This window comes from Oncorhynchus gorbuscha, linkage group LG21 (assembly GCF_021184085.1).
Source record: "Oncorhynchus gorbuscha isolate QuinsamMale2020 ecotype Even-year linkage group LG21, OgorEven_v1.0, whole genome shotgun sequence".
Lineage (NCBI taxonomy): Eukaryota > Metazoa > Chordata > Actinopteri > Salmoniformes > Salmonidae > Oncorhynchus > Oncorhynchus gorbuscha.
Genome location: NC_060193.1, coordinates 16,683,721 through 16,710,999, shown reverse-complemented (window position 1 = coordinate 16,710,999; position 27,279 = coordinate 16,683,721). Strand labels below are relative to the sequence as shown.

Below are 27,279 nucleotides of genomic sequence, written 5' to 3'. Positions count from 1 at the left end.
TCCACCTCCGAACGGAACTGGCGCTGTACCCTCAGCGGCACACTGGATCCTTGAGGGGAGGAACTGACCATCCATCAGTTAGCTAAATTATTTCCAAGCGTAGCACTCACTGTCACTTTTGTTTTTTCATATGTATGTGTTTTATTTTACATGAAACGAGATGTGGTTTATTTATTTACTAAGTTGGCTGTCGTTGGTGATACAAATATCTTTCGTCACACTAGCAATTGGTGAGTTTACTTGTAACGTTACATTGTTGAAGTCGTTAGCTTCGCCACATTGCCTTTATTTTCCCACTCGCCTTGTATTGATACCTGTCACTTTGACCTCGGGTCGGAGTGACAAACAATCGACAATGTAGCGGAAGAAAATGTATTCAACTGACTTACATTAACCTTATAGCTAGCAATGCACAGTGTGGCAAATGCCCAGAGTTAGTTTGCTATCGAGCTAAATGCCAACTCAATCAGGTAACTAGCTAACGTTAGCGATGGTTCATGTTCAAGAGAGTTTAAGCGAATCGACTAATACTTTTCACGTGAAACGTTAGTAACCAATCATTTGACATTAAACTAGCCAACAAGTCGTTGCCTATGTAACGTTAACCACTCATCTCGTCTTGCCTCAACCGTTTCATCCACCCTGCAACTTGTGACAAAGCTAACTAGCTATTGTTAGCTTGCTACCGAAATAGCTAACACCTGTACATTGTCATTGGGCCAGTTCGTTTTGCAAGGGCCGGTGCCACGGGCGGGTGGAGACTATAATGGAATAGTCTACGATTCGAAACTCCGCCGACTTGGGGCACTGGGCCATGTAAAACAAACTAGTGCTAGTGGCCCATGTTGTTGTTATGCAAGTGCCTAATTGTATTAGCTAACTATCTTTTACCACTGTTTACAAAAGTACTGTACCGTTACTGTATAGCCAATGAACTTTACAGAAAATCAATAGCTGGAGAGGACTATCCAGCACGCAACTGTTGCCCTGTCCTGTCCACGTTGGCACTTTCAGAAACTCATGATGTCATCTCACCTGGCAACGTTAAACCTCTGCCAGCTCGAAAATGCATACCTGTGGCGGATGTGTTGCAACATTCCATTGCGTCTTGGGCCGAGTCATTGATTTATCTACTCAATAAAAAGCCACATGCTGCCTATATCTCCAAATAAGTTATAAACTACTGTACAATAAGCTATGGGAGATGCTTTCCCCCTGCGCTACATAAATGTGCGTCTCTAAGCTTAGATGATAATACTAGTTTCAAAGTGATAGTCAGTGAACCTTATTTTTTATGCCTATGTAACAAAACATCTCCTAAAATCCAATCTTGTTTTACAGTTAATACTTATGACAGTGTATATTTAGCAATTCATCAGCATATTTACTAATAACTAGTAAATTAACATAGTCCATGTGGATGTAATGCTCTTTTTTGGTGGTCTCTGGTACATTCTAATAATGCCTTCGTTCCATCTGAAATCCACAGCAAAATTGAATACTTTTGAGTATTTACCTCCCAGATTGTAACACAATACCAGAACACATTTGTCCAATCTAAATTACTGAAAATGTATGAATTCAGAAAGGGAACATTCAACTTTTATTTAAAATAACAAACATTTAACATGTCTTCTCTTGAGATAAAATAATTTTACTGCAAGATATTAATAGACACAATTGTTTGTTCTTCAAATGATGTATTTTATTAACTGAAATGAAATAAATAGCCCAAATGATCTTGAAAGAATACACTACCAGTCAAAAGAACAACACTTTCAAATAACACATGGAATCATCTAGTAACCACACTTTTGACACACTCTTGGCATTATCTCAACCAGTTTCATGAGGTAGTTACCTGGAATGCATTTCAGTTAACAGGTGTGCCTTAAAAGTTGATTTGTGGAATTTCTGTCCTTCGTAATGCGTTTTAGACAATCAATTGTGTTGTGACACGGTAGGGTTGGAATACAAGTCCAAATATTATACCAATTATACCAAGTCCATATTATGGCAAGAACAGCTCAAATAAGCAAAGAGAGATGAAAATCTAATCTCGTTTGTCACATGTGCTGCATACAACTGATGTAGACCTTAGTGAAATGCTTACTTACTACAAGCCCTTAACCAACAATGCAGTTTGAAGAAAAATACGTGTTAAGTAAAAAATAGGAAATAAAAGTCAATGCAAATAGTCTGGGTAGCCATTGATTAGCTGTTCAGGAGTTTTATGGTTTGGGGTAGAAGCTGTTGAGAAGCCTCTTGGAACCAGACTTAGCGCTTCGGTACCACTTGCTGTGTCTGACAATTTTTGGGACCTTCCTCTGACATTGCCTGGTATTGAGGTCCTGGTTGGCAGTAAGCTTGGCCCCAGTGATGTACTGCCCTCTGTAGTGCCTTGTGGTCAGAGGCCAAGCAGTTGCCATACCAGCCAGCCAGTGATGCAACCAGTGCTCTCGATGGTGCAGCTGTAGAACCTTCTGAGGACACATGCCAAATCTTTTCAGTCTCCTGAGGGGGAATAGGTTTTGTCGTGCCCTTTTCAAGACTGTCTTGGTGTGCTTTGACCATGATACTTTGTTGGTGATGTGGACACCAAGGAACTTGAAGCTCTCAACCTGCTCCACTACAGCCCTGTCGATCAGAATGGGTGCGTGCTCGGTCATCCTTTTCCTGTCCACAATCATCTCCTTTCTCTTTATCACGTTGAGGGAGAGGTTGTTGTCCTGTTACCACAGGCCAGGTCTCGGTCTATAGGGAGGAGGTCATTTTTCTTTTTTAAATTGAAATTTTACCCCTTTTTCTCCCCAATTTAGTGGTATCCAATTGTTTTAGTAGTTACTGTCTTGTCTCATCGCTACAACTCCCGTATGGGCTCGGGAGAGACGAAGGTTGAAAGTCATGCTTCCTCCGATACACAACCCAACCCAACCAAGCTGCACTGCTTCTTAACACAGCGCATATCCAATGTGTCGGAGGAAACACTGTGCACCACCACAGGTGTCGCTGGTGTGCGATGAGACAAGGACATCCCTACCGGCCAACCCCTCCCTAACCCGGACGACGCTAGGCCAATTGTGCGTCGCCCCACGGACCTCCCGGTTGCGGCTGGTTATGACATAGCCTGGGCGCGAACCAAGAGTCTGATGGCACAGCTGGCGCTGCAGTACAGCGCCCTTAACAACTGCGCCACCCGGGAGGCGGGAGGAGGTCATTCTTGTTGTCTGTGATCAGGCCTTCCACTGTTGTCATCAGCGAACTTAATGATGATGTTGGAGTCGTGCCTGCCCATGCAATCATGAGTGAACAGGGAGTACAGGAGGGGACTGTTGAGGATCAGTGTTGAGGATCAGCATGGCGGATGTGTTATTACCTACCCGTACCACCTGGGGGCGGCCCGTCTGAAAGTCCAGGATCCAGTTGCAGAGGGAGGTGTTTAGTCCCAGGGTCCTTAGCATAGTGATGAGTTTGAGGGCACAATGGTGTTGAACGCTGAGCTGTAGTCAATGAATAGCATTCTCACATAGGTGTGCCTTTTTTTCCAGGTGGGAAATGGCAGTGTGGAGTGCAATAGAGATTGCATCATCTGTGGATCTGTTGGAGCGGTATGCAAATTGGAGTGAGTCTAGGGTTTCTAGGATAATGGTGTTGTGGGCCATGACCAGCCTTTCAAATCACTTCATGGCTACAGACGTGAGTGTTACGGGTCGGTAGTCATTTCGGCAGGTTATCTTAGTGTTCTTGGGCACATTGACTATGGTAGTCGGCTTGAAACATGTTGGTATTACATACTCAGACAGGGATAGGTTGAAAATGTCAGTGAAGGCACTTGCCAGTTGGTCAGCGCATGCTCGGAGTACATGTCCTGGTAATCCATCTGGCCCGCTGGCCTTGTGAATGTTGACCTGTTTAAAGATCTTACTCACATCGGCTGCATAGAGTGTGATCACACAGTCATCCCGAACAGCTGGTGCTCTCATGCATGTTTCAGTGTTACTTGGATTGAAGCGAGCCTAGAAGTAAATGAGCTTGTCTGGTAGGTTCGGGTCACTGGGCAGCTCTCGGTTGTGCTTTCCGTTGTAGTCTGTAATAGTTTGCAAGCCCTGCCTCATCCAACGAGCGTCTGAGCCGGTGTAGTATGATTCCACCTTAGTCCTGTATTGATGCTTGATAATTGATGTGGTGTCCTCCTCAATGCCAAAGAACCTGGAACATACGTTTGCAAAAACATTCCAGGGAAGCTGAATGAAAGGTGCTTCCTGCTTTAGTTTTTGCTGTAAGCAGGAATCAGGTAGGCTTTTCCAAATGGAAGGAGAGCTGACGAGTCTGGACTCACTTTACATAAAATGTAAAACACAGTCTGGCAAGTCCTGATAGACTTCATATCGAAAATACAAATGAGATCTTTAGTTGTCTCGATATGATACCATGGACATATAACTACGTTGTATGATTTATGAATGGCAAGGATATGACATTGACTTTATTCAGTCAGTTTGACACCATTTATAAACTAGTCAAGCTTGCTGCTCTTCTGTAAATAAGAATATGTTCTTAAATACAATTACTTTTCATCAATCAAATGAAGACTTAGCTCTCTCAAACCCATCTCTATATGTATTTTTCTTTTCTTTTTAACATCACCTTTATTTAACTGGTCAATGACTGCCAAACATGGATGACGCTTGGCCAAATTGTGCGCCGCCCTAATGGGACTCCCAATCATGGCCGGATGTGATACAGCCTGGATTTGAACCAGGGACTCTAGCGACGCCTCTTGCACTGAGATGCAGTGCCTTAGACCGCTGCACCACTCGGGAGCCCTATGTAGGGTTTTCAGCCATTACATTTGGCTCTGTGTAAACTACAATTGACACTGTTTTTAACGTCAATTATCATCGCTCTCTAAACGGTTTTGGAAACATATACTGATATGACCTTTGTCTTTCATTTCAGTGAAAAATAATCTTTGAAATAAAATATACAATTATTGTAGCAGTTTTGCACCGATCCTGTGTGCCTCCAGCTGACCAACTGCGCTTCCTCCTCGGCTCACACACAGGTGTTCGGAGCACGCTAGATATCTAATTGGAGCAGGTGATGGCCTATGTCTACTGTCTGTCTTCTGTAAACGAGCACCGTAACATGCAGATATGGCCATGTGGGAACACTAACCCTATAAAGGTGTATCAATGTACCTTTTTGGCTTTTGCAAATTATTGCTTGCAGATATGAATACGTTCCTTATTTTTCCAAAACATTACCGCAAGTGATGCGTGTACATTTTTTTGTGCAATCGTCGGGGCTCTTAACAAATCTTCCCCTGACAGAAGATACTATCGTCAGTATGCACCAAAGGGGTTAAGGTCTATGAATGGGGCTATGCTCCAGCACTTCCAATGTGCCAGAAAACAATAGGCTAAGTGGATTTTGACTCGTCGTTTCCACACTATATGGCACGTGCAAATTGACTCGCATGGATTATGGAGGAGCATCATGCTTTCCTCCCTCTGTGTGAAGGAATTTGACTGCAACCACATCTTCCACAACACATACACCCAGGTACCGGGATGTGGGACAGACGGCAGACTGTCAAACCAGCACTGTTTCCCGGTCATTGCTCACTTTGACTGACAGGCACCTGTTCAATCAATAGATCGCTTGAAGATGCATATCGTTCATTCCAGCTGGAGGGCTCGACAGACTTTTTTTCTGACCTGAGAATTGAAAAGTAACTTAGTTAATTTAAGTGGAAAAAGTACCCGACTGAAAATGAGTGTGTAACCAGCTGTACAGCCGACAGCCGGCGCTAGTGGAAAACTCTGGTCTGTGTGTAGAATGGCGGACGAGTGGGGGAGTGCCTTGCCTTGCGTGATGAGATGCAGTGTTCTCCTGTGTGCTTGCCTGGGGTGTATCTGTCACCAGCTTCTCTTTGACCTAAATATTTTGACTTGTTATAGTGTCGTTGCCTCAAGTAGCCTCTTCTGGAAGCATGTTAGTAAATGTCTGCTTCTTTCTAGGCTTCCTTCAGTTTTTCAGGGGTTATTTTGTGTTGTGTGTGTTATTCCTCAATTGATCTCATCTCTCGTATGTTACAGTACAGTGCAGTCTATAGACGGGTTAGCTGACAACGTCACCAAAACGATGCGCACTATTCAAATGGGGCAGAAGTCCGTGAGTTGCGATTCTAAACGGTCAGATAGCTAGCAACCATGACAAGAAGCTGCCATGTGGGTAATTGTAGGAGTCTAATTTCATCTAGTTTTATCTTGTTCTTGACACCATGTCTGGTTTTGAGATATTTCTATTGATGGCAAAAATTTGCTAGCTAGCTAACCAATAACTGTAACAAAGTATTTGAGAGACAACAAGTGCTCATTGTGCAAATGTATTTATGTTTTCAATAAACATCGGAGACTTAATGTAGTTTATGTTACCAGTCAAACCAACCCTGTCTGTTTTACCTCATAGTGGCTCAAGTGGCGGTTTTGTTGCTAAACAACCAACCTGTCTATGGACAAGCTGGTAATGCATTTGGTTTGTTCTTGTTATTTATTAGTATGTCTCTCCTCCCCCCCAGCTGCTGGCCTGTATTATTTGGCAGAACTAATAGAAGAATACACAGTTGCCACTAGTCGAATAATAAAGTACATGATACTGGTGAGTAGTGTCTCTTGACTGATATCAATCCGAACACAATGCAAATTATTTCCACTAGTAGCTCTTGTATTTAGAATGTCATGGAAATGGAGCTCTCACACCACCCAATCTCTCTCCCTCCATTCCCTCATTTAATAGGGACTAGGAGTTTTTCCTGGTCACCACTTTACCTGACCAGGAGAAACTCCAAATCCTAGTTATAGCCTATAAGGTCCTAGGTTTTTCAAGATCATGTGATCAGGGAAAACCCCTGGCCCTTATGTCCTGTAAGGTTGACTCCCAGTCCAGATGTTTTGAAGTACTAGCAGCTAACCATTGCTCTGTGCATGCATCCTCTCTAGTTCTCCACAGGCGTGCTGTCTGGGCTGTACCTGTTTGAAGGCTTCCCATGGCTGATGATGGGCTGTGGTCTCTTCACCAACCTGGTGTACTTTGGCCTCCTGCAGACCTTCCCTTACATACTGCTGAGCTCACCTAACTTCATCCTCTCCTGTGGTGAGCATCAGAGACCGGCAGCTGCAGAGGCAGAAACCAGTGTGTAGTGGGGATAGCTTCTCTATGTATAGACGTCTATGTACAATATACCGGGACAGTAGTGTTTACCTGATCACGCAATCTGATACATGTTCAGGAGTTTTAACATCTGTCTCTCGCTCTCGCACTGCCTCTCTCTCTCTCTCTCTCTCTCTCTCGGTCTCTCGGTCTCTCGGTCTCTCTCGGTCTCTCTCGGTCTCTCTCTCTCTCTCACACAGTATTGGTGGTGCTGAACCACTACATGGCCTTCCAGTACTTTGCAGCAGAGTATTACCCCTTCTCAGAGGTAAGCTTAGGTCACACACTCTAAGGTAAGCCTAATCTGTGTTGATCACTCCTGAGCTCCAATGAACAAAGTATTGCAGGGTACATATTCATTTATTCACTTATCACATGACACAATGGAAGGGAGATATCTTATACCTCACCAAAGGAAAGATGGTTGCTATGAAATAGAAAGTTCTGATTAGTTGATCGGCCAGTCAATCAAGAAACCAAGTTATTATACTAAAAGTCAATATAACACTACCTAGGACCTGAAGTTAGGAGCTGACCATGAAAAACTCTGAGCCCTAGTTGTTAGCTCTAAGGCCCAGAGTTTTACCTGGTTAGGAAGAAATCATGGTCTTGCCTTGTACCCATGTGTCTCCTCCCTCACCCTCCATGTCTCCTCTCTCCTCACCTCTACCTCTTCTTCTATCCCTGAAGGTCCTTGCGTACTTCACCATCTGTCTGTGGATTATCCCCTTCTCGTTCTTCGTGTCACTCTCTGCTGGGGAGAACGTGCTTCCATCCACCATGCAGCAAGGAGGTGAGCTCTATGATACTGTTCACCTTATGGTTGGACCAACCAGGTTGTCGTAATCAATCAAATGTATTTATAAAGCCCTTTTTAGATCAGTTGATGTCACAAAGTGCTACACAGAAACCAGCTCAAAACTCCAAACAGCAAGCAACGCACCTGTAGAAGCACGGTGGCTAGGAAAAACTACCTAGAAAGGCAGGAACCTAGGAAGAAACGTAGAGAGTAACCCGGCTCTGAGGGTTGACCAGTCCTCTTCTGGCTAAATTCATGTTAATCTAACTGCACTTTCTGATTTACAGTAGCTATTACAGAGAAAACATGCCATGTGATTGTTTGAGGACAGCGCCCCACATCAAAATATTATTCCACCGGCACAGGTTTCATACATTCACATATAACGATTAAATATTCACTTACTTTTTGAAAATCTTCCTCTGATTTGTCTTCCAAAGGGTCCCAGCTATAACATGTAGTGTCGTTTTGTTAGATAAAATCCTTCTTTATATCCCAAAAAGTCAGTTTAGTTGGCGCCATTGATTTGAGTAATCCACTCATTCAACTTGCAGAGAAAGGAATCCAAAACTCTACCCCTAAATTTTGTTTCAACAAGTCAAAATCTGTTTCTATTTGCTCCTCAGATACCCTAAAATGTAATCAAACTAATATTTATTTCAGAAAGAAGTATGTTCAATAGGAAACCGATTTTTAGCAGGTGTGTAATGTCTTCATGGCGCGCGCGGGAGCATGAATTTCCAAAACTGTGTCCTTCTACTAAAAATGTTACAAGCCTGAAACCTTGAACATAGACTGACACCCCGTGGAAGCCTTAGGAATTGCACCCAGGGAGCTAATTTTCAGTATGTCATTTCTAAGAGGATGGTCTCTCTCTCTCTCAAAAAAATTTCTGGTTAGTTTTTCTTTGGATTTTCTCCTACCATACAGTTGAAGTCGTAAGTTTACATACACTTAGGTTGGAGTCATTAAAACTTGTTTTTCAACCACTCCACAAATTTCATGTTAACAAAATATAGTTTTGGCAAGTCAGTTAGGACATCTACTTTGCATGAAGCAAGTAATTTTTCCAACAATTGTTTACAGACTGATTATTTAACTTATAATTCACTGTATCACAATTCCAGTTGGTCAGACGTTTACATACACCAATTTGACTGTGCCTTTAAACAGCTTACACAATTTCAGAAAATTATGTCATGGCTTTAGAAGCTTCTGATAGGCTAATTGACATCATTTGAGTCAATTGGTGTACCTGTGGATGTATTTCAAGGCCTACCTTCAAACTCAGTGCCTCTTTGCGTGACATAATGGGACAATCAGCCAAGACCTCAGAGAAACTGTAGACCTCAAGTCTGGTTCATCCTTGGGAGCAATTTCCAAACGCCTAAAGGTACTGCGTTCATCTGTACAAACAATAGTGCGCAAGTATAAACACCATGGGAACACGCAGCCGTCATACCGCTCAGGAAGGAGATGTGTTCTGTCTCCTAGAGATGAATGTACTTTTGTCTGAAAAGTGCAGATCAATCCCAGAACAACAGCAAAGGACATTGTGAAGATGCTGGAGGAAACGGGTACAAAGTATCTATATCCACAGTAAAACGAGTCCTATATCGACATAACCTGAATGGCCGCTCAGCAAGGAAGAAGCCACATCTCCAAAACTACCATAAAAAAGCCAGACTACGGTTTGCATCTGCACATAGGGACAAAGATTGTACTTTTTGGTGAAATGTCCTCTGGTCTGATGAAACAAAAATAACTGTTTGGCCATAATGACCATCGTTATGTTTGGAGGAAAAGGGGGATGCTTGCAAGCCGAAGAACTTCATCCCAACCGTGAAGCACGGGGGTGGCAGCATCATGTTGTGGGGTGCTTTGCTGCAGGTGGAACTGGTGCACTTCACAAAATAGATGGCATCCCGAGGGAGGAAAATTATGTGGATATATTGAAGCAACATCTCAAGACATCAGTCAGGAAGTTAAAGCTTGGTCACAAATAGTCTTCCAAATGGACAATGACCCCAAGCATACTTCCAAAGTTGTGGCAAAATGGCTTAAGGACAACAAAGTCAAGGTATTGGAGTGGCCATCACAAAGCCCTGACCTCAATTCCATAGAAAATCTGTGGGCAGAACTGAAAAAGCATGTGCAAGCAAGGATGCCTACAAACCTGGCTCAGTTACACCAGCTCTGTCAGGAGGAATGGGCCAGAGTTCATCCAACTTATTGTGGGAAGCTTGTGGAAGGCTACCTGAAACTTTTGACCCAAGTTAAACAATTTAAAGGCAAATGCTACCAAATACTAATTGAGTATATTTAAACTTCTGACCCACTGGGAATGTGATGAAAGAAATAAAAGCTGAAATAATTCTCTCTACTATTATTCTGACATTTCACATTCTTAAAATAAAGTGGTGATGCTAACTGACCTAAGACAGGGAATCTTTACTAGGATTTCAGGAATTGTGAAACGCTGAGTTTAAATGTGTTTGGCTAAGGTGTATATAAACCTCCGACTTCAACTGTATCTGTTGTGTTATCTTCTCCTAGGTTATTTTAATATTTCTACACACTTCTTGTTTTCTTTCCAATGGTACTAATTATGTGCTTATCCTGGCTTCAGGGCCTGAGCTACAGGCAGTTTACTTTGGGCACGTCATTCAGACAGGAAATGGAGAAAAAAGGGGCCTAGCCCTAAGTAGTTTTAATACTGTTCACCTTATGGTTGGACCAACGAGGTTGTCTTACATTTTTGTTCTAGCCCAGTACCAATGTAGCCTGGTTGCCATCCTTGTTCAACTATTACATTCCGCTCCTGCCATTTGCCAAAGAGACTGGCCTTTCGGCAATCTTCAAAGATGAACATTCTTTAATTAATGATCTTGAGCAGAATTTGATCCTGATTCGATAACACTCACAGCTATCATCCATTCACGATGATTTTGCAAATTAGACTGATAGGAAAATATTAACTTTATTCATACATTTGATTGGAAACATTCTAACGTTGGGCATTCTGATGTTATATATTTCATTATAACTTTGGGTTTAGGGAGAACACGAGGATTCCCGTTTCTTGCATTTTTACCACCAGCCAATGTGATCGCAAAGATTTTTTTCTTCTTGTTCAAAATAAATTACCAAGCTATATTGCTAATTCTGGGACACGCATTGGGCTAGGCTACTGGTTCAACAGCTATGAGAGGAATACAGAGAGGATGGAAGAGGGAGAGGCCAGTAGAGATGCCAGCGGAGATGTATGAATTGCGCTAGAAGGGAACAGTGAAGACTGGCGTGTAAATTAGAAGTGAATTCCTAGGTGGATTAGGGCTAATTAATCCACCACTTGTATACTAGCATATACATTAGGCCTAGTCTACTAGGGTGAATTTAGGCCTCCACCTGTGCCATGCAAGCCAGAGCAAATTTTTTTGGGGTCTGACACATTTTGTGCCAATGAATTGAAGTTGGACATGGCCAAATGTGTCAAGTTTAATAAAATGTGCAATTAAATCTACACTAACTTTTTCCACTAGTGGCACTGGTGTTACAAACGTTTTAATATGGTTTCAATAGCTAATTTCTATTTTATTTAACCATTTTAACTAGGCAAGTCAGTTAAGAACAAATTCCTATTTACAATGACGGCCTACGCCGGCCAAACCCTAACCCGGGCGACGCTGGGCCAATTGTGCGCCGCCCTATGGGACTCCCAATCTCGGCCGGTTGGGATACAGCCTGGAATCGAACCAGGATCTGTAGTGACGCCTCTAGCATTGAGATGCAGTGCCTTAGACCGTTGCGTGATTTACATCTTAAATAATTGATTAAAACCTTGCCTATCCAATAATGGGCCTGCATTCCACATAAAACCAGGCTAATAATTACTAGCCATCTCTTAAATTAGCATGCCCTTGTGTTTTTAAATTGATTTGGACTTTTAAAATAAAGTGCAAAATTACCTTTCCATCTACCCGAAGACAATTATTTTGTATTTTATTAGGATTGCCATTAGCTGTTGCAAAAGCAGCAGCTACTCTTCCTGGGGTCCACATAAAACATGAAACAATACAGAACATCAATAGACAAGAACAGTAGCATGTGATTTTCATTAGCATCGCTAATTGCTACACAAAGTGGTAGACGTATAGGGCCTACTCGCACCGCACGCAGCAGGGCTCGACATTCAAATATATTTGCCAGTGGCACACTGAGTCAGTGCCAACTGAAAGCTACAGGCCGGAATAAATAAAATAAATACTGTCAGGGTCCATATCTCACAGGAAAGTGAATGATCCGTGCATAATTTCAGTAACAGGTGATTTTCTTTCATTTGCGAGCTGAGCAAGTAGCCTGAAAAAGTAGGACTTTTTCAAGCACTTAGTTGCAATTTTCAAGGATCTACATTTTTATATTTGTTGTAATAGCCTATAGGTAAAAATATATAATAACCTCAATGTATGCAACAAAATATGCATTACCATTAATAGGCCTACACAATGGAATTATACATTGACATTTCTTTTTACATTCTAAAATATGTGGGCAAAATGTGGACCAACATTTCTAAAAACATGTTTTAACTTTTGTAATTATGGGGTATTGTGTGTAGATCTGTGAGGGGGGGATCAATGCAATCCATTTTGAATTCAGGCTGTAACACAAGAAAATGTGGAATAAGTCAAGCGGTATGAATACTTCCTGAAGGCACTGTATGTGTGCAGCGCGCGTGTGATAAATAATCGACATAACGAACAAACGGCTCCAGGAATCAATCTGTTTTTAAAAATCAATTGTATAGCCTAGATTAAATATAGCAATATTTTATTACAATATTTTTATTTCACTGGCGCAAGCGCGCCACTAACGGGGCTGATCGACAGGCCCGGAGGGTTTCCAAAATCGGGCAGCCCTGTATGTGGAGTCCTGACACACACAGAAGGGCATTCCCGTGCCGTTGTTGCCTCTTTAGAAAGTTGCCTTATTCTTGGCCAATTGCACATTACTGTTTGAATAAATCATGATAATAAAACAAATTAAGCAAATTGTCTAACCCAAAAATAACGGGACCGGGTAAGAGATTCACTGGCGCCCTTTTGAACAATTAAAAAAAATGTGTGTTGCACTACCAAGTCTAACAGTCACATTTGGTCGTAGTATTGAACCCTTTATAGTGCCAAGGCCTATTTAATGAAACCCTGGCTGTTGATGTAGGCAACCGATAGCAAAGCAGGGAATCCCCAATTCCCCACAGATCTCCTTTTTGAGATGCATATCAAGTGCAAGTACGCTGGAGGGCCTTTTCATTAGGAGGGAAGTCTACTGTGGATAGCTAAAATAATTATTATGATCACGTTCTCTCAATTGTTATATTTGGCCTATGGGGACACCTATACATTTGGCAGTGAGTGACCAGTGTAGCCTTTTATCGTCTACAGTCGTGGCCAAAGGTTTAGAATGACACACATTAATTTTCATAGTCTGCTGCCTCAGTTTGTATGATGGCAATTTGCATATACTCCAGAATGTTATGAAGAGTGATCAGATGAATTGCAATTAATTACAAGGTCCCTCTTTGCCATGCAAATGAACTGAATCCCCCAAAAACATTTCCACTGCATTTCAGCCCTGCCACAAAAGGACCAGCTGACATGTCAGTGATTCTCCTGTTAACACAGCTGTGAGTGTTGACGAGGACAAGGCTGGATATCACTCTGTCATGCTGATTGAGTTCGAATAACAGACTGGAAGCTTCAAAAGTAGGGTGGTGCTTGGAATCATTGTTCTTCCTCTGTTAATCATGGTTACCTGCAAGGAAACATGCTGTCATCATTGCTTTGCACAAAAAGGGCTTCACAGGCAAGGATATTGCTGCCAGTAAAATTGTACCTAAATCAACCATTTATCGGATCATCAAGAACTTCAAGGATTGCGGTTCAATTGTTGTGAAGAAGGCTTCAGGGCGCCCAAGAAATTCCAGCAAAAGCCTGGACCGTCTCCTAAAGTTGATTCAGCTGCAGGATCGGGGCACCACCAGTACAGAGCATGCTCAGGAATGGCAGCAGGCAGGTGTGAGTGCATCTGCACGCACAGTGAGGCAAAGACTTTTGGAGGATGGCCATGGTGTCAAGAAGGGCAGCAAAGAAGCCACTTCTCTCCAGGAAAAACATCAGGGACAGACTGATATTCTGCAAAAGGTACAGGAATTGGACTGCTGAGGACTGGGGTAAAGTAATTTTCTCTGAATCTCCTTTCCGATTGTTTGGGGCACCTGGAAAAAAGCTTGTCCGGAGAAGATGGGATTGATGGGTCCATTTAGGGTGTGTGTGCGAGTTCGCTAATTCTTTCTAAGCCTATGTCCATTCAGAAGGTTTCCTAAAATAGCCTGTCTGGACTCCATCTCTTAAGAGAGGAGGGACTAATAATAGAACAGAAATGAGCATAATAAAATAAAAATGTCAGCAAGTCATGATGACCAGCATACAGTGTATTCAAACCACTTGACTTTTTCCACATTTTGTTACATTACAGCCTTATTCTAAAATGGATTAAATGTTGTCCCCCCCCCCTCATCTACACACAATGACACATTTACATTTAAGTCATTTTGCAGACGCTCTTATCCAGAGCGACTTACAAATTGGTGCATTCACCTTATGACATCCAGTGGAACAGCTACTTTACAATAGTGCATCTAAATATTTTAAGGGGGGGGGGGGTGAGAAGGATTACTTTATCCTATCCTAGGTATTCCTTAGAGGTGGGGTTTCAGGTGTCTCCGGAAGGTGGTGATTGACTCCGCTGTCCTGGCGTTGTGAGGGAGTTTGTTCCACCATTGGGGGGCCAGAGCAGCGAACAGTTTTGACTGGGCTGAGCGGGAACTGTACTTCCTCAGTGGTAGGGAGGCGAGCAGGCCAGAGGTGGATGAACGCAGTGCCCTTGTTTGGGTGTAGGGCCTGATCAGAGCCTGGAGGTACTGAGGTGCCGTTCCCCTCACAGCTCCGTAGGCAAGCACCATGGTCTTGTAGCGGATGCGAGCTTCAACTGGAAGCCAGTGGAGAGAGCGGGGTGACGTGAGAGAACTTGGGAAGGTTGAACACCAGACGGGCTGCGGCGTTCTGGATGAGTTGTAGGGGTTTAATGGCAAAGGCAGGGAGCCCAGCCAACAACGAGTTGCAGTAATCCAGACGGGAGATGACAAGTGCCTGGATTAGGACCTACGCCGCTTCCTGTGTGAGGCAGGGTCATACTCTGCGGATGTTGTAGAGCATGAACCTACAGGAACGGGCCACCGCCTTGATGTTAGTTGAGAACATTTACATTACATTTACATTTAAGTCATTTAGCAGACGCTCTTATCCAGAGCGACTTACAAATTGGTGCAATCACCTTATGACATCCAGTGGGACAGTCACTTAACAATAGTGCATCTAAAACTTAGGGGGGGTGGGGTGAGAGGGATTACTTAACCTATCCTAGGTATTCCTTAAAGAGGTGGGGTTTCAGGTGTCTCCGGAAGGTGGTGATTGACTCCGCTGTCCTGGCGTCGTGAGGGAGTTTGTTCCACCATTGGGGGGCCAGGGCAGCGAACAGTTTTGACTGGGCTGAGCGGGAGCTGTACTTCCTCAGTGGTAGGGAGGCGAGCAGGCCAGAGGTGGATGAACGCAGTGCCCTTGTTTGGGTGTAGGGCCTGATCAGAGCCTGGAGGTACTGAGGTGCCGTTCCCCTCACAGCTCCGTAGGCAAGCACCATGGTCTTGTAGCGGATGCGAGCTTCAACTGGAAGCCAGTGGAGAGAACGGAGGAGCGGGGTGACGTGAGAGAACTTGGGAAGGTTGAACACCAGACGGGCTGCGGCGTTCTGGATGAGTTGAAGGGGTTTAATGGCACAGGCAGGGAGCCCAGCCAACAGCGAGTTGCAGTAATCCAGACGGGAGATGACAAGTGCCTGGATTAGGACCTGCGCCGCTTCCTGTGTGAGGCAGGGTCATACTCTGCGGATGTTGTAGAGCATGAACCTACAGGAACGGGCCACCGCCTTGATGTTAGTTGAGAACGACAGGGTGTTGTCCAGGATCACGCCAAGGTTCTTGGCGCTCTGGGAGGAGTTGAACACAGATGGAGTTGGGAGGAAGAGCAGCTCAGGTTCAGCTTGAGGTGGTGATCCGTCATCCACACTGATATGTCTGCCAGACATGCAGAGATGCATGGACAGGGTGTTGTCCAGGATCACGCCAAGGTTCTTAGCGCTCTGGGAGGAGGACACAATGGAGTTGTCAACCGTGATGGCGAGATCATGGAACGGGCAGCTCCGTCTTGCCGAGGTTCAGCTTGAGGTGGTGATCCGTCATACACACTGATATGTCTGCCAGACATGCAGAGATGCGATTCGCCACCTGGTCATCAGAAGGGGGAATGGAGAAGATTAATTGTGTGTCGTCTGCATAGCAATGATAGGAGAGACCATGTGAGGTTATGACAGAGCCAAGTGACTTGGTGTATAGCGAGAATAGGAGAGGGCCTAGAACAGAGCCCTGGGGAACACCAGTGGTGAGAGCGCGTGGTGAGGAGACAGATTCTCACCACGCCACCTGGTAGGAGCGACCTGTCGGGTAGGACGCAATCCAAGCGTGGGCCGCGCCGGAGATGCCCAACTCTGAGAGGGTGGAGAGGAGGATCTGATGGTTCACACATAATGACAAAGCAAAAACAGGTATTTAGAAATGTTTGTAAAAAAAAAATGGAAATATGACATTTACATAAGCATTCAGACCCTTTACTCAGTACTTTGTTGAAGCACCTTTGGCAGCGATTACAGCCTTGAGTCTTCTTGGCACAGCATGGCAGACATGTATTTGGGGAGTTTCTCCCATTCCTCTTGGCATATCCTCTCAAGCTCTGTCAGGTTGGATGGGGAGCGTTGCGGCACAGCTATTTTCAGACCACTCCAGAGATGTTCGATCGGGTTCAAATCAAAATCAAATCAAATGTTATTTGCCACATACACATGGTTAGCAGATGTTAATGCAAGTGTAGCAAAATGCTTCCGACAGTGCGGTAATATCGAACAAATTCACAACAAATCAAATCAAATGTATTTATATAGCCCTTCGTACATCGGCTGATATCTCAAAGTGCTGTACAGAAACCCAGCCTAAAACCCCAAACAGCAAGCAATGCAGGTGTAGAAGCACGATGGCTAGGAAAAACTCCCTAGAAAGGCCAAAACCTAGGAAGAAACATAGAGAGGAACCAGGCTATGTGGGGTGGCCAGTCCTCTTCTGGCTGTGCCGGGTGGAGATTATAACAGAACATGGCCAAGATGTTCAAATGTTCATAAATGACCAGCATGGTCGAATAATAACAAGGCAGAACAGTTGAAACTGGAGCAGCAGCAGAGTCAGGTGGACCGGGGACAGCAAGGAGTCATCGTGTCAGGTAGTCCTGGGGCACGGTCCTAGGGCTCAGGTCCTCCGAGAGAGAGAAAGAAAGAGAGAATTAGAGAGAGCATATGTGGGGTGGCCCGCCCTCTTCTGGCTGTGCCGGGTGGAGATTATAACAGAACATGGCCAAGATGTTCAAATGTTCATAAATGACCAGCATGGTCGAATAATAGTAAGGCAGAACAGTTGAAACTGGAGCAGCAGCATGGCCAGGTGGACTGGGGACAGCAAGGAGTCATCATGTCAGGTACTCCTGGGGCATGGTCCTAGGGCTCAAGTCAGTTGAAACTGGAGCAGCAGCATGGCCAGCTACCTTATATGCACAAATGTAAAGGGATGGAATAAGAATATGTACATATAAATATATGGATGAGCGATGACCATGCGGCATAGGCAAGATGCAATAGATGGTATGAAATACAGTATATACATATGAGATGAGTAATGTAGAATATGTATACATTATTAAAGTGGCATTATTTAAAGTGACTAGTGATACCTATCTGATTGACCTTTAGCCATGTATTCATACATTTTGTGAACGTGTGATAAGTGGTGCAGTTATGTGGGTCTGATGGCAGTGTATTCCAGACATGGGAAGCTCTCACGGAGAAAGCAGATTTACTAAAGGTGCTTTTCCTTAAGGGAACTATACAGTCACCTCTTGTGGCCCACCTTGTGGATCTGCTGCCAAATGTTTGGGTTTTCTGATTAACAAAACTACAGAGTGGAGGGAGAGCCAGGCCATTTAGGATCTTGAATACAAGACATGCGTTGGTGTATTGCACAAGATTTTCCCAACTCAGGAGCTCATGCTTTCTGAGGATGTAACAGTGATGATGGATATTGGGCTTCCTTTTTCACATGCTTTTTAAAAGAGAGGTTGGAATCAAGTATGATGCCAAGGTACTTAAAATCAGATACCACCTGTAGCTTCTCCCCTGACACATCGACATCTGGCTCAGTAGCATCTGTTGCCCTCTTTGTGAAGAACATGCAACCAGTTCTTTTCACAGTGAGATGCAAACACGAGTCACTGAGCCACTTTGTAACCTGGACCATTACAGTAGTGAGTTCTTGTGCAGCTTGTTGTTTGCTCTTTGCATGCACATATATCACTGTATCATCTGCATACATTTGAACGTCAAACCCAGTACAGACAGAAGGCAGATCATTAATGTACAGGCTGAACAGGAGGGGCCCCAGTATTGACCCTTGGGGCACACCCACATCATAGCTAAGAGTGGGCGACAGCTCATTGCTCACTCTGACACACTGAGTTCTGCCTTCAAGGTATGATGGTCTTCGACAATTTTGTTTAGAGAATCTCATGGTTAGCAGTATCAAAGCCTTCCTTAGGTCCAGAAACACAACCCCAACAACGCCCCCTTTGTCCATCTTGGACTTCACATTTTCCAGAAGAAAGCAGTTGGCCGTTTCTGTGGAGTGTTATGCTCTGATGCCAAACTGCATGGGGTGTAATGTGAAGGGGCTGTTGTTGAGGTGGGCAATCAGTTGTTACACACTTTTCAACAACCTTTTCAACAACCTTTGACACCACAGGTATTATACTAATGGGCCTGTAGTTACTCACGTCAGCAGGGTCGCCCGATTTAAAGATGGCCGTTATAATGGCCGACTTCCATACCCTTGGAAACACCCGAGACCAATAGATGTGTTGGTGACCTTACTAATGGGGCCAATGAGTGACTCTTTGTAGTTTTTAAGAAAGGTAGAGTCCAGCCCAAGGTAGAGTTCTTTAGTGAGCTAATCACCTTGTTCACCTTTGACTCTGAAACCTGCCTTATGATGAAGACCGGTTGAGTGTCATTCACTAGCACTGAGCCCAAGAAACCAGTGGAGGGGTTCTGTGTCAGTACCCTGACACAGTCAATAAAGTAGGAATTGAAGGCTATTGCTATTTCGACTGAATCCTGTGTTTGTTATTCACCATGATTTCTAATATTTTTGCAGTGTTACTATGGTCTATCCCTGTTAACTTTTTTAGATTCTCCCATATCAATTTAGAATTTTCCTTTGCTTCACCAATTATGTTAATAAAAAAGTTTGCCCTGGCCTGTCTGATTTCCTTCATCACCTTATTTCTCAACATGGTAAACCTACGTCTGTCATTTTAATTTGGATCTTAGGGCTATTTTTAGAGCACAATCTCGTTCTTTCATCAATTTCCAGATGTCTCCATTTAGCCAAGGAAGAGTGCTCTTTTGGCCAGGTTTGGATTTGATTTTCTTTAGGAAACCATTTATTGTAGTCTGGATTGTGGATAGAAAAACCTGACTATCAGCTTCCACGTCTGTATAGGACAAGAGGTCATTCCAGTTAATTCCCTCAATTGCGTTTTCAAAATAGTTGAATTCACTCTTAGGTATTCTTAGTTGATCCGGCTTTCTAACAGTAGAGAGGTTAAACCTGCTCTTAGGCAGATTTCTGGCTATAAGTGTCAGATTATGATCAGATAGCCCAGTAACCATATTGAATGATTTAGTCACTCTCTCTGGTTTATTACTGAACACCAAATCAATCTGTGTTTTAGAGCAACAAGTCACCCTGGTTGGCCCTTTAACTAGCTGTGTAAGGTCAAAGGTATTAGTGATCCATTTGAGGGGTTTCCTACAGACTTGTCTTCATAATTAATGTTAAAATCTCCCATTAAGATGACCTCTTTCCCAAAATCACATTCCCTAAGCATGTTATTAAACTGATCAAAAAACACACTTTTGGTGGAAGGTGGCCTATACATTCCAATAAGGGTAAAATACATTTGAGTGAGAGGTTATTTCCTGACACCACTCTCCGAGTGCCCTCACCTCCTCCTTGTAGACTGTCTCGTCGTTGTTGGTAATCAAGCACACTAATGTTGTGTCGTCTGCAAACTTGATGATTGAGTTGAAGGCGTGCATGGCCACGCAGTCATGGGTGAACTGGGAGTACAGGAGGGGGCTGAGCATGCACCCCTGTGGGGCCCCAGTGTTGAGGATCAGCGAAGTGGAGATGTTTTTTCCTACCTTCATCACCTGGGGGGCCCCAGTGTTGAGGATCAGCGAAGTGGAGATGTTTTTTCCTACCTTCATCACCTGGGGGGCGGCCCGTCAGAAATGCCAGGACCCAATTGCACAGGGCGGGGTTGAGACCCAGGGTCTTAAGCTTAATGATGAGCTTGGAGGGTACTATGTTGTTGAATGCTGAGTTGTCGTCAATGAACATCATTCTTACATAGGTATTCCTCTGATCCATATGGGATAGGGCAGTGTGCAGTAGAGGTCGACCGATTTTATGATTTTTCAACACCAAAACCCATTATCGGAGGACCAGAAAAAGCCAATACCGATTAATCGGACCATATGTGTGTGTGTAATAATGGCAATTACAACAATACTGCATGAACAATGAACACCTATTTTAACTTAATATAATACATCAATAAAATCTATTTAGTCTCAAATAAATAATGAAACATGTTCAATTTGGTTTAAATAATGCAAAAACAAAGTGTTGGAGAAGAAAGTAAAAGTGCAATATGTGCCATGTAAAAAAGCTAACTTTTAAGATCCTTGCTCAGAACATGAGAACATATGAAAGCTGGTGGTTCCTTTTAACATGAGTCTTCAATATTCAATATGCCTACCACCGCTCAGTCAGACTGCTCTATCAAATCATAGACCTCATTATAATATAATAACACACAGAAATACAAGCCCGTAGGTCATTAATATGGTCAAACTATCATTTCAAAAACAAAACGTTTATTCTTTCAGTGAAATACGGAACCATTCCATATTTTATCTAACGGGTGACATCTATAAGTCTAAATATTGCTGTTACATTGCACAACCTTCAATGTTACGTCCTAATTACGTAAAATTCTGGCAAATTAGTTTGCAACGAGCCAGGTGGCCCAAACTGTTGCATATACCCTGACACTGCATGCAATGAATGCAAGAGAAGTGACGCAATTTCCATAGTTTAATATTGCCTGCTAACATGAATTTCTTTTAACTAAATATGCAGGTTTAAAAAAATATCTGTGTATTGATTTCAAGAAAGGCATTGATGTTTATGGTTATGTACATTCATGCAACGATTGTGCTTTTTTTCACAAATTGAGTTTTGTTAAATCATCCCCCGTTTGGCCAAGTTTGCTGTCTTTGTTAGGAAGAAATTGTCTTCACACGCAAACTGCTGCGTATACCCTGAATCTGTTGCACAGAGCGCAAGAGAAGTGACACAATTTCTATAGTTAAAATAAATTAATGTTAGCAGGCAATATTAACTAAATATGTAGGTTTAAAAGATATACTTGTGTATTGATTTTAAGAAAGGCATTGATGTTTATGGTTGGGTACATTGGTGGAACGGCAGTGCTTTTTTGTGTGAATGTGCTTGTTGTTTTTTGTGTTGGGCGAAGTAGGCTGTGATTCAACAATAAATTAACAGGCACCGCATCGATTATATGCAACGCAGGACAAGCTAGATAAACTAGTAATATCATCAACCATGTGTAGTTAACTAGTGATTATGTTAAGATTGTTTTTTATAAGATACGTTTAATGCTCGATAGCACCTTATCTTGGCTGCTTTCTGCACTCGCATAACAGGTAGTCAGCCTGCCACACAGTCTCCTCGTGGGGTGCAATGTAATCGGCCATGATCAGTGTCCAAAAATGTTATGAAAACTTTAAATCGGTCCTAATTAATCGTCCATTCCGATTAATCGGTTGACCTCTAGTGTGCAGTGTGATGGTGATTGCATCGTCTGTGTACCTGTTGGGTCGGTATGCAAACTGAAGGGGTCTAGGGTGGCTGGTAAGGTGGAGGTGATATGATCCTTGACTAGTCTCTCAAAGCACTTCATGATGAAAGAAGTGAGTGCTATAAAGCGATAGTCATTTAGTTCAGTTATCTTTGCCTTTGGTATAGGAACAATGGTGGCCATCTTGAAGCATGTGGGGACAGCAGACTGGGATAGGGAGCTCTGGCTGGGCCACTTAAGGACATTGAGACTTATCCCGAAGCCCCTCCTGCGTTCTCTTGGCTGTGTGCTTAGGGTCGTTGTCCTGTTGGAAGGGGAACCTTTGCCCCAGTCCGTGGTCCTGAGCACAAGGATCTCTCTGTACTTTGCTCTGTTCATCTTTGCCTCTCCTGACTAGACTCCCAGTCCCTGACGCTGAAAAACATCCCCACAGCATGATGCTGCCACCACCATGCTTCACCTCAGGGATGGTGCCAGGCTTCCTTCAGACCTGACGCTTGGTATTCAGGCCAAAGAGTTCAATCTTGGTTTCATCAGACCAGAGAATGTTTCTCATGGTCTGAGAGTATTTAGGTGCCTTTAGGAGTGGCGTCCGTCTGGCCACTCTATCATTAAAGGCCTGATTGGTGTAGTGGTGCAGAGATGGTTGTCCTTTTGGGAGGTTCTCCCATCTCCACAGAAGAACTCTGGAGCTCTGTCAGAGTGACCATTTGGTTCTTGGTCACCTCCCTGACCAAGGCCCTTCTCCCCCGATTGCTCGGTTTGGCCAGGCGGTCAGCTCTAAGAAGAGTCTTGGTGGTTCCAAACTTCTTCAATGTAAGAATGATGGATGCCACTGTGTTCTTGGAAACCTTCAATGCTGCAGCAATTTTTTGGTAACCTTCCCCAGATCTGTGCCTCGACACAATCCAGTCTCGGAGCTCTACAGACAATTCCTTCAACCTCATGGCTTTGTTTTTTGCTCTGACATTCACTGTCAACTGTAAGACAGGTGTATTCCTTTCCATATCATGTTCAATAAATTGATTTTACCACAGGTGGACTCTAATTTGATTTATTTTGTATTTATTTCCCCTTTATTTAACCAGGGGAAATAAAGGCAAGTTGAGAACAAGTTCACCTTTACAATTGCGACCTGGCCAAGATAAAGCAAAGCAGTTCGACACATACAACGACGCAGTTACACATGGAGTAAAACAAACATACAGTCAATAATACAGTAGAAACAAGTCTATATATGATGTGAGCAAATGAGGTGAGATAAGGGAGGTAAAGGCAAAAAAAGGCCATGGTGGCAAAGTAAATACAATATAGCAAGTAAAACATTGGAATGGTAGATTTGCAGTGGAAGAATGTGCAAAGTAGAAATAAAAATAATGGGGTGCAAAGGAGCTAAATAAATAAATAAAATAAAAATAAATACAGTAGGGAAGGAGGTAGTTGTTTGGCCTAAATTATAGATGGGCTATGTACAGGTGCAGTAATCTGTGAGCTGCTCTGACAGCTAGTGCTTAAAGCTAGTGAGGGAGATAAGTGTTTCCAGTTTCAGAGATTTTTGTAGTTCATTCCAGTCATTGGCAGCAGAGAACTAGAAGGAGAGGCGGCCAAAGAAATAATTGATTTTGGGGGTGACCAGAGAGATATACCTGCTGGAGCTTGTGCTACAGGTGGGAGATGCTATGGTGACCAGCGAGCTGAGATAAGGGGGGACTTTACCTAGGGTCTTGTAGATGACATGGAGCCAGTGGGTTTGGTGACGAGTATGAAGCGAGGGCCAGCCAACGAGAGCGTACAGGTCGCAATAGTGGGTAGTATATGGGGCTTTGGTGACAAAACGGATGGCACTGTGATAGACTGCATCCAATCTGTTGAGTAGGGTATTGGAGGCTATTTTGTAAATGACATCGCCGAAGTCGAGGATTGGTAGGATGGTCAGTTTTACAAGGGTATGTTTGGCAGCATGAGTGAAGGATGCTTTGTTGCGACATAGGAAGCCAATTCTAGATTTAACTTTGGATTGGAGATGTTTGATATGGGTCTGGAAGGAGAGTTTACAGTCTAACCAGACACCTCGGTATTTGTAGTTGTCCACATATTCTAAGTCAGAGCCGTCCAGAGTAGTGATGTTGGACAGGCGGGCAGGTGCAGGCAGCGATCGGTTGAAGAGCATGCATTTAGTTAAATTGTATTTAAGAGCAATTGGAGGCCACGGAAGGAGAGTTGTATGGCATTGAAGCTTGCCTGGAGGGTTGTTAACACAGTGTCCAAAGAAGGGCCAGAAGTATACAGAATGGTGTCGTCTGCGTAGAGGTGGATCAGAGACTCACCAGCAGCAAGAGCGACATCATTGATGTATACAGAGAAGAGAGTCGGTCCAAGAATTGAACCCTGTGGCACCCCCATAGAGACTGCCAGAGGTCCGGACAGCAGATCCTCCGATTTGACACACTGAACTCTATCAGAGAAGTAGTTGGTGAACCAGGCGAGGCAATCATTTGAGAAAGCAAGGCTGTCGAGTCTGCCGATGAGGATGTGGTGGTTGACAGAGTCGAAAGCCTTGGCCAGATCAATGAATACGGCTGCACAGTAATGTTTCTTATCGATGGCGGTTAAGATATCGTTTAGGACCTTGAGCGTGGCGGAGGTGCACCCATGACCAGCTCTGAAACCAGATTGCATAGCAGAGAGTGTATGGTGAGATTCATTTACATTACATTTAAGTCATTTAGCAGACGCTCTTATCCAGAGCGACTTACAAATTGGTGCATTCACCTTATGACATCCAGTGGGACAGTCACTTAACAATAGTGCATCTAAAACTTAGGGGGGGTGGGGTGAGAGGGATTACTTAACCTATCCTAGGTATTCCTTAAAGAGGTGGGGTTTCAGGTGTCTCCGGAAGGTGGTGATTGACTCCGCTGTCCTGGCGTCGTGAGGGAGTTTGTTCCACCATTGGGGGTCCAGGGCAGCGAACAGTTTTGACTGGGCTGAGCGGGAGCTGTACTTCCTCAGTGGTAGGGAGGCGAGCAGGCCAGAGGTGGATGAACGCAGTGCCCTTGTTTGGGTGTAGGGCCTGATCAGAGCCTGGAGGTACTGAGGTGCCGTTCCCCTCACAGCTCCGTAGGCAAGCACCATGGTCTTGTAGCGGATGCGAGCTTCAACTGGAAGCCAGTGGAGAGAACGGAGGAGCGGGGTGACGTGAGAGAACTTGGGAAGGTTGAACACCAGACGGGCTGCGGCGTTCTGGATGAGTTGAAGGGGTTTAATGGCACAGGCAGGGAGCCCAGCCAACAGCGGGTTGCAGTAATCCAGACGGGAGATGACAAGTGCCTGGATTAGGACCTGCGCCGCTTCCTGTGTGAGGCAGGGTCGTACTCTGCGGATGTTGTAGAGCATGAACCTACAGGAATGGTCGGTAATCTGTTTGTTGACTTGGCTTTCGAAGACCTTAGAAAGGCAGGGTAGGATAGATATAGGTATGTAGCAGTTTGGGTCAAGAGTGTCCCCCCCTTTGAAGAGGGGAATGACCGCAGCTGCTTTCCAATCTTTGGGAATCTCAGATGACACGAAAGAGAGGTTGAATAGGCTAGTAATTGGGGTGGCAACAATTTTGGCAGATAATTTTTTAGAAAGAAAGGGTCCAGATCGTCTAGCCCGGCTGATTTGTAGGGGTCCAGATTTTGCAGCTCTTTCAGAACATCAGCTGACTGGATTTGGCAGAAGTAGAAATTGGGAAGGCTTGGGTGAGTTGCTATGGGGGGGGATGCAGTGCTGTTGACAGGGGTAGGGGTAGCCAGGTGGAAAGCATGGCCAGCCGTTGAAAAATGCTTCTTGAAATTCTCAATTATTGTGGATTTATCAGTGGTGACAGTGTTTCCTATCTTCAGTGCAGTCGGCAGTAATGAAGTTGTAGAATGGAAACAGGATGCACCTGGATGCTCAATTTCGTGTCTTATAGGAAAGAATACTAATGTTTGAATACTAATGTCAATGTGATATTTAAACAATTTCTGCGGTATTGTGTGTAGATTGCTGAGGAAAAAATACTATGTAATCTGTTTTAGAGTAAGGCTGTAACAAAATGTGGAAAAAGTCAAAGGGGTCTGAATACTTTCCGAAGGCACTATATGTTGTGAGGAATGGCGACAGGTGCCAGTTTCAAGCCAATTCAAACCGTATTTGAATTGAACCTTGTAGGCTAATATTTTCTGTATCCTCCTTTTCTGAGTCCTCTCTAGCCACTTTGAACAACATGATCTTGCATTGACACTTTTCATAACGGAAGTTTTTATTGTTGTTCTTAATTTTCTAACTCTATATTGCGCCAAATGTTGTTGTTTCCAAATACCAATCAGGAACTGCACCTTAAACCCAGTTGCATATTGAACATTAAGATTGCCGAAATGCCAGTCTCTTTGGCAAATGACGCGAGTGGAATGCTAGCTAAAAAGACTGGTTCCCGAACTAGCACCAACACACCTGATTCAACAAATCATCAAGCCCTGGATTAGTTGATTCAGGTGTGCCAGGATTGAAAGATATTGTCATTTTCACAAAGTGAATTGATGGTCAGTTATTTAATGACCATTTTTTATTTTTCTCACCCTCTCCAGATGACGTGGTCTCAAATTACTTCACCAAGGGCAAGAGGGGCAAGCGGTCCGGAATCCTGCTCATCTTCTCATTCCTCAAGGAGGCGGTGTTGCCTAGTCGACAGAAGATGTACTGATGCTCTACCTGGGGGTTTGGGTGGGTGGGTGGGTGGGTGGGTAGATTTGGGAAGGGACTAAAGGAGAGGTGGTGGAGGAGGAGGGAAGAAAAGGAGGAGGAAAGAAAAGGAGGAGGAGGAAGGAGAGTGCATCGTAGCAGAGCAGATGAGAGCTCCCACTATTACTACGGACTAGCAGCAGTGCGTTTTACAGGACTGGTACATCTCTCTTACTCTCTCTGTGTCTGAAATGGCACCCTATTCCCTATATAGTACACATATATATATATATATATATATATATATATATATATATATATATATATATATATATATAT

General features: G+C 43.8%; 1 protein-coding gene across 1 annotated transcript; it reads left to right on the top strand.

Moving 5' to 3' along the window:
* Positions 1-37: 37 nt before the first annotated feature.
* Positions 38-26,978, top strand: LOC124008632 (protein TEX261). Its single transcript, XM_046320097.1, has 6 exons — positions 38-230; positions 6,584-6,663; positions 7,005-7,158; positions 7,416-7,483; positions 7,906-8,008; positions 26,847-26,978. The coding sequence occupies exons 1-6, from the start codon at positions 161-163 to the stop codon at positions 26,960-26,962; spliced, it is 591 nt and encodes a 196-aa protein (XP_046176053.1). The 5' UTR covers positions 38-160; the 3' UTR covers positions 26,963-26,978.
* The last annotated feature ends 301 nt before the right edge of the window (positions 26,979-27,279 follow it).

What these genes read in the sequence shown, in the direction of transcription:
- LOC124008632 (XM_046320097.1), top strand. Translation starts at nt 161, where the DNA reads ATGTGGTTTATTTATTTACTAAGTTGGCTGTCGTTGGTGATACAAATA. An exon ending in TTTCGTCACACTAGCAATTG is followed by an intron (nt 231 to 6,583) that starts GTGAGTTTACTT and finishes CCTCCCCCCCAG; the next exon opens with CTGCTGGCCTGTATTATTTG. An exon ending in AGTATTACCCCTTCTCAGAG is followed by an intron (nt 7,484 to 7,905) that starts GTAAGCTTAGGT and finishes CTATCCCTGAAG; the next exon opens with GTCCTTGCGTACTTCACCAT.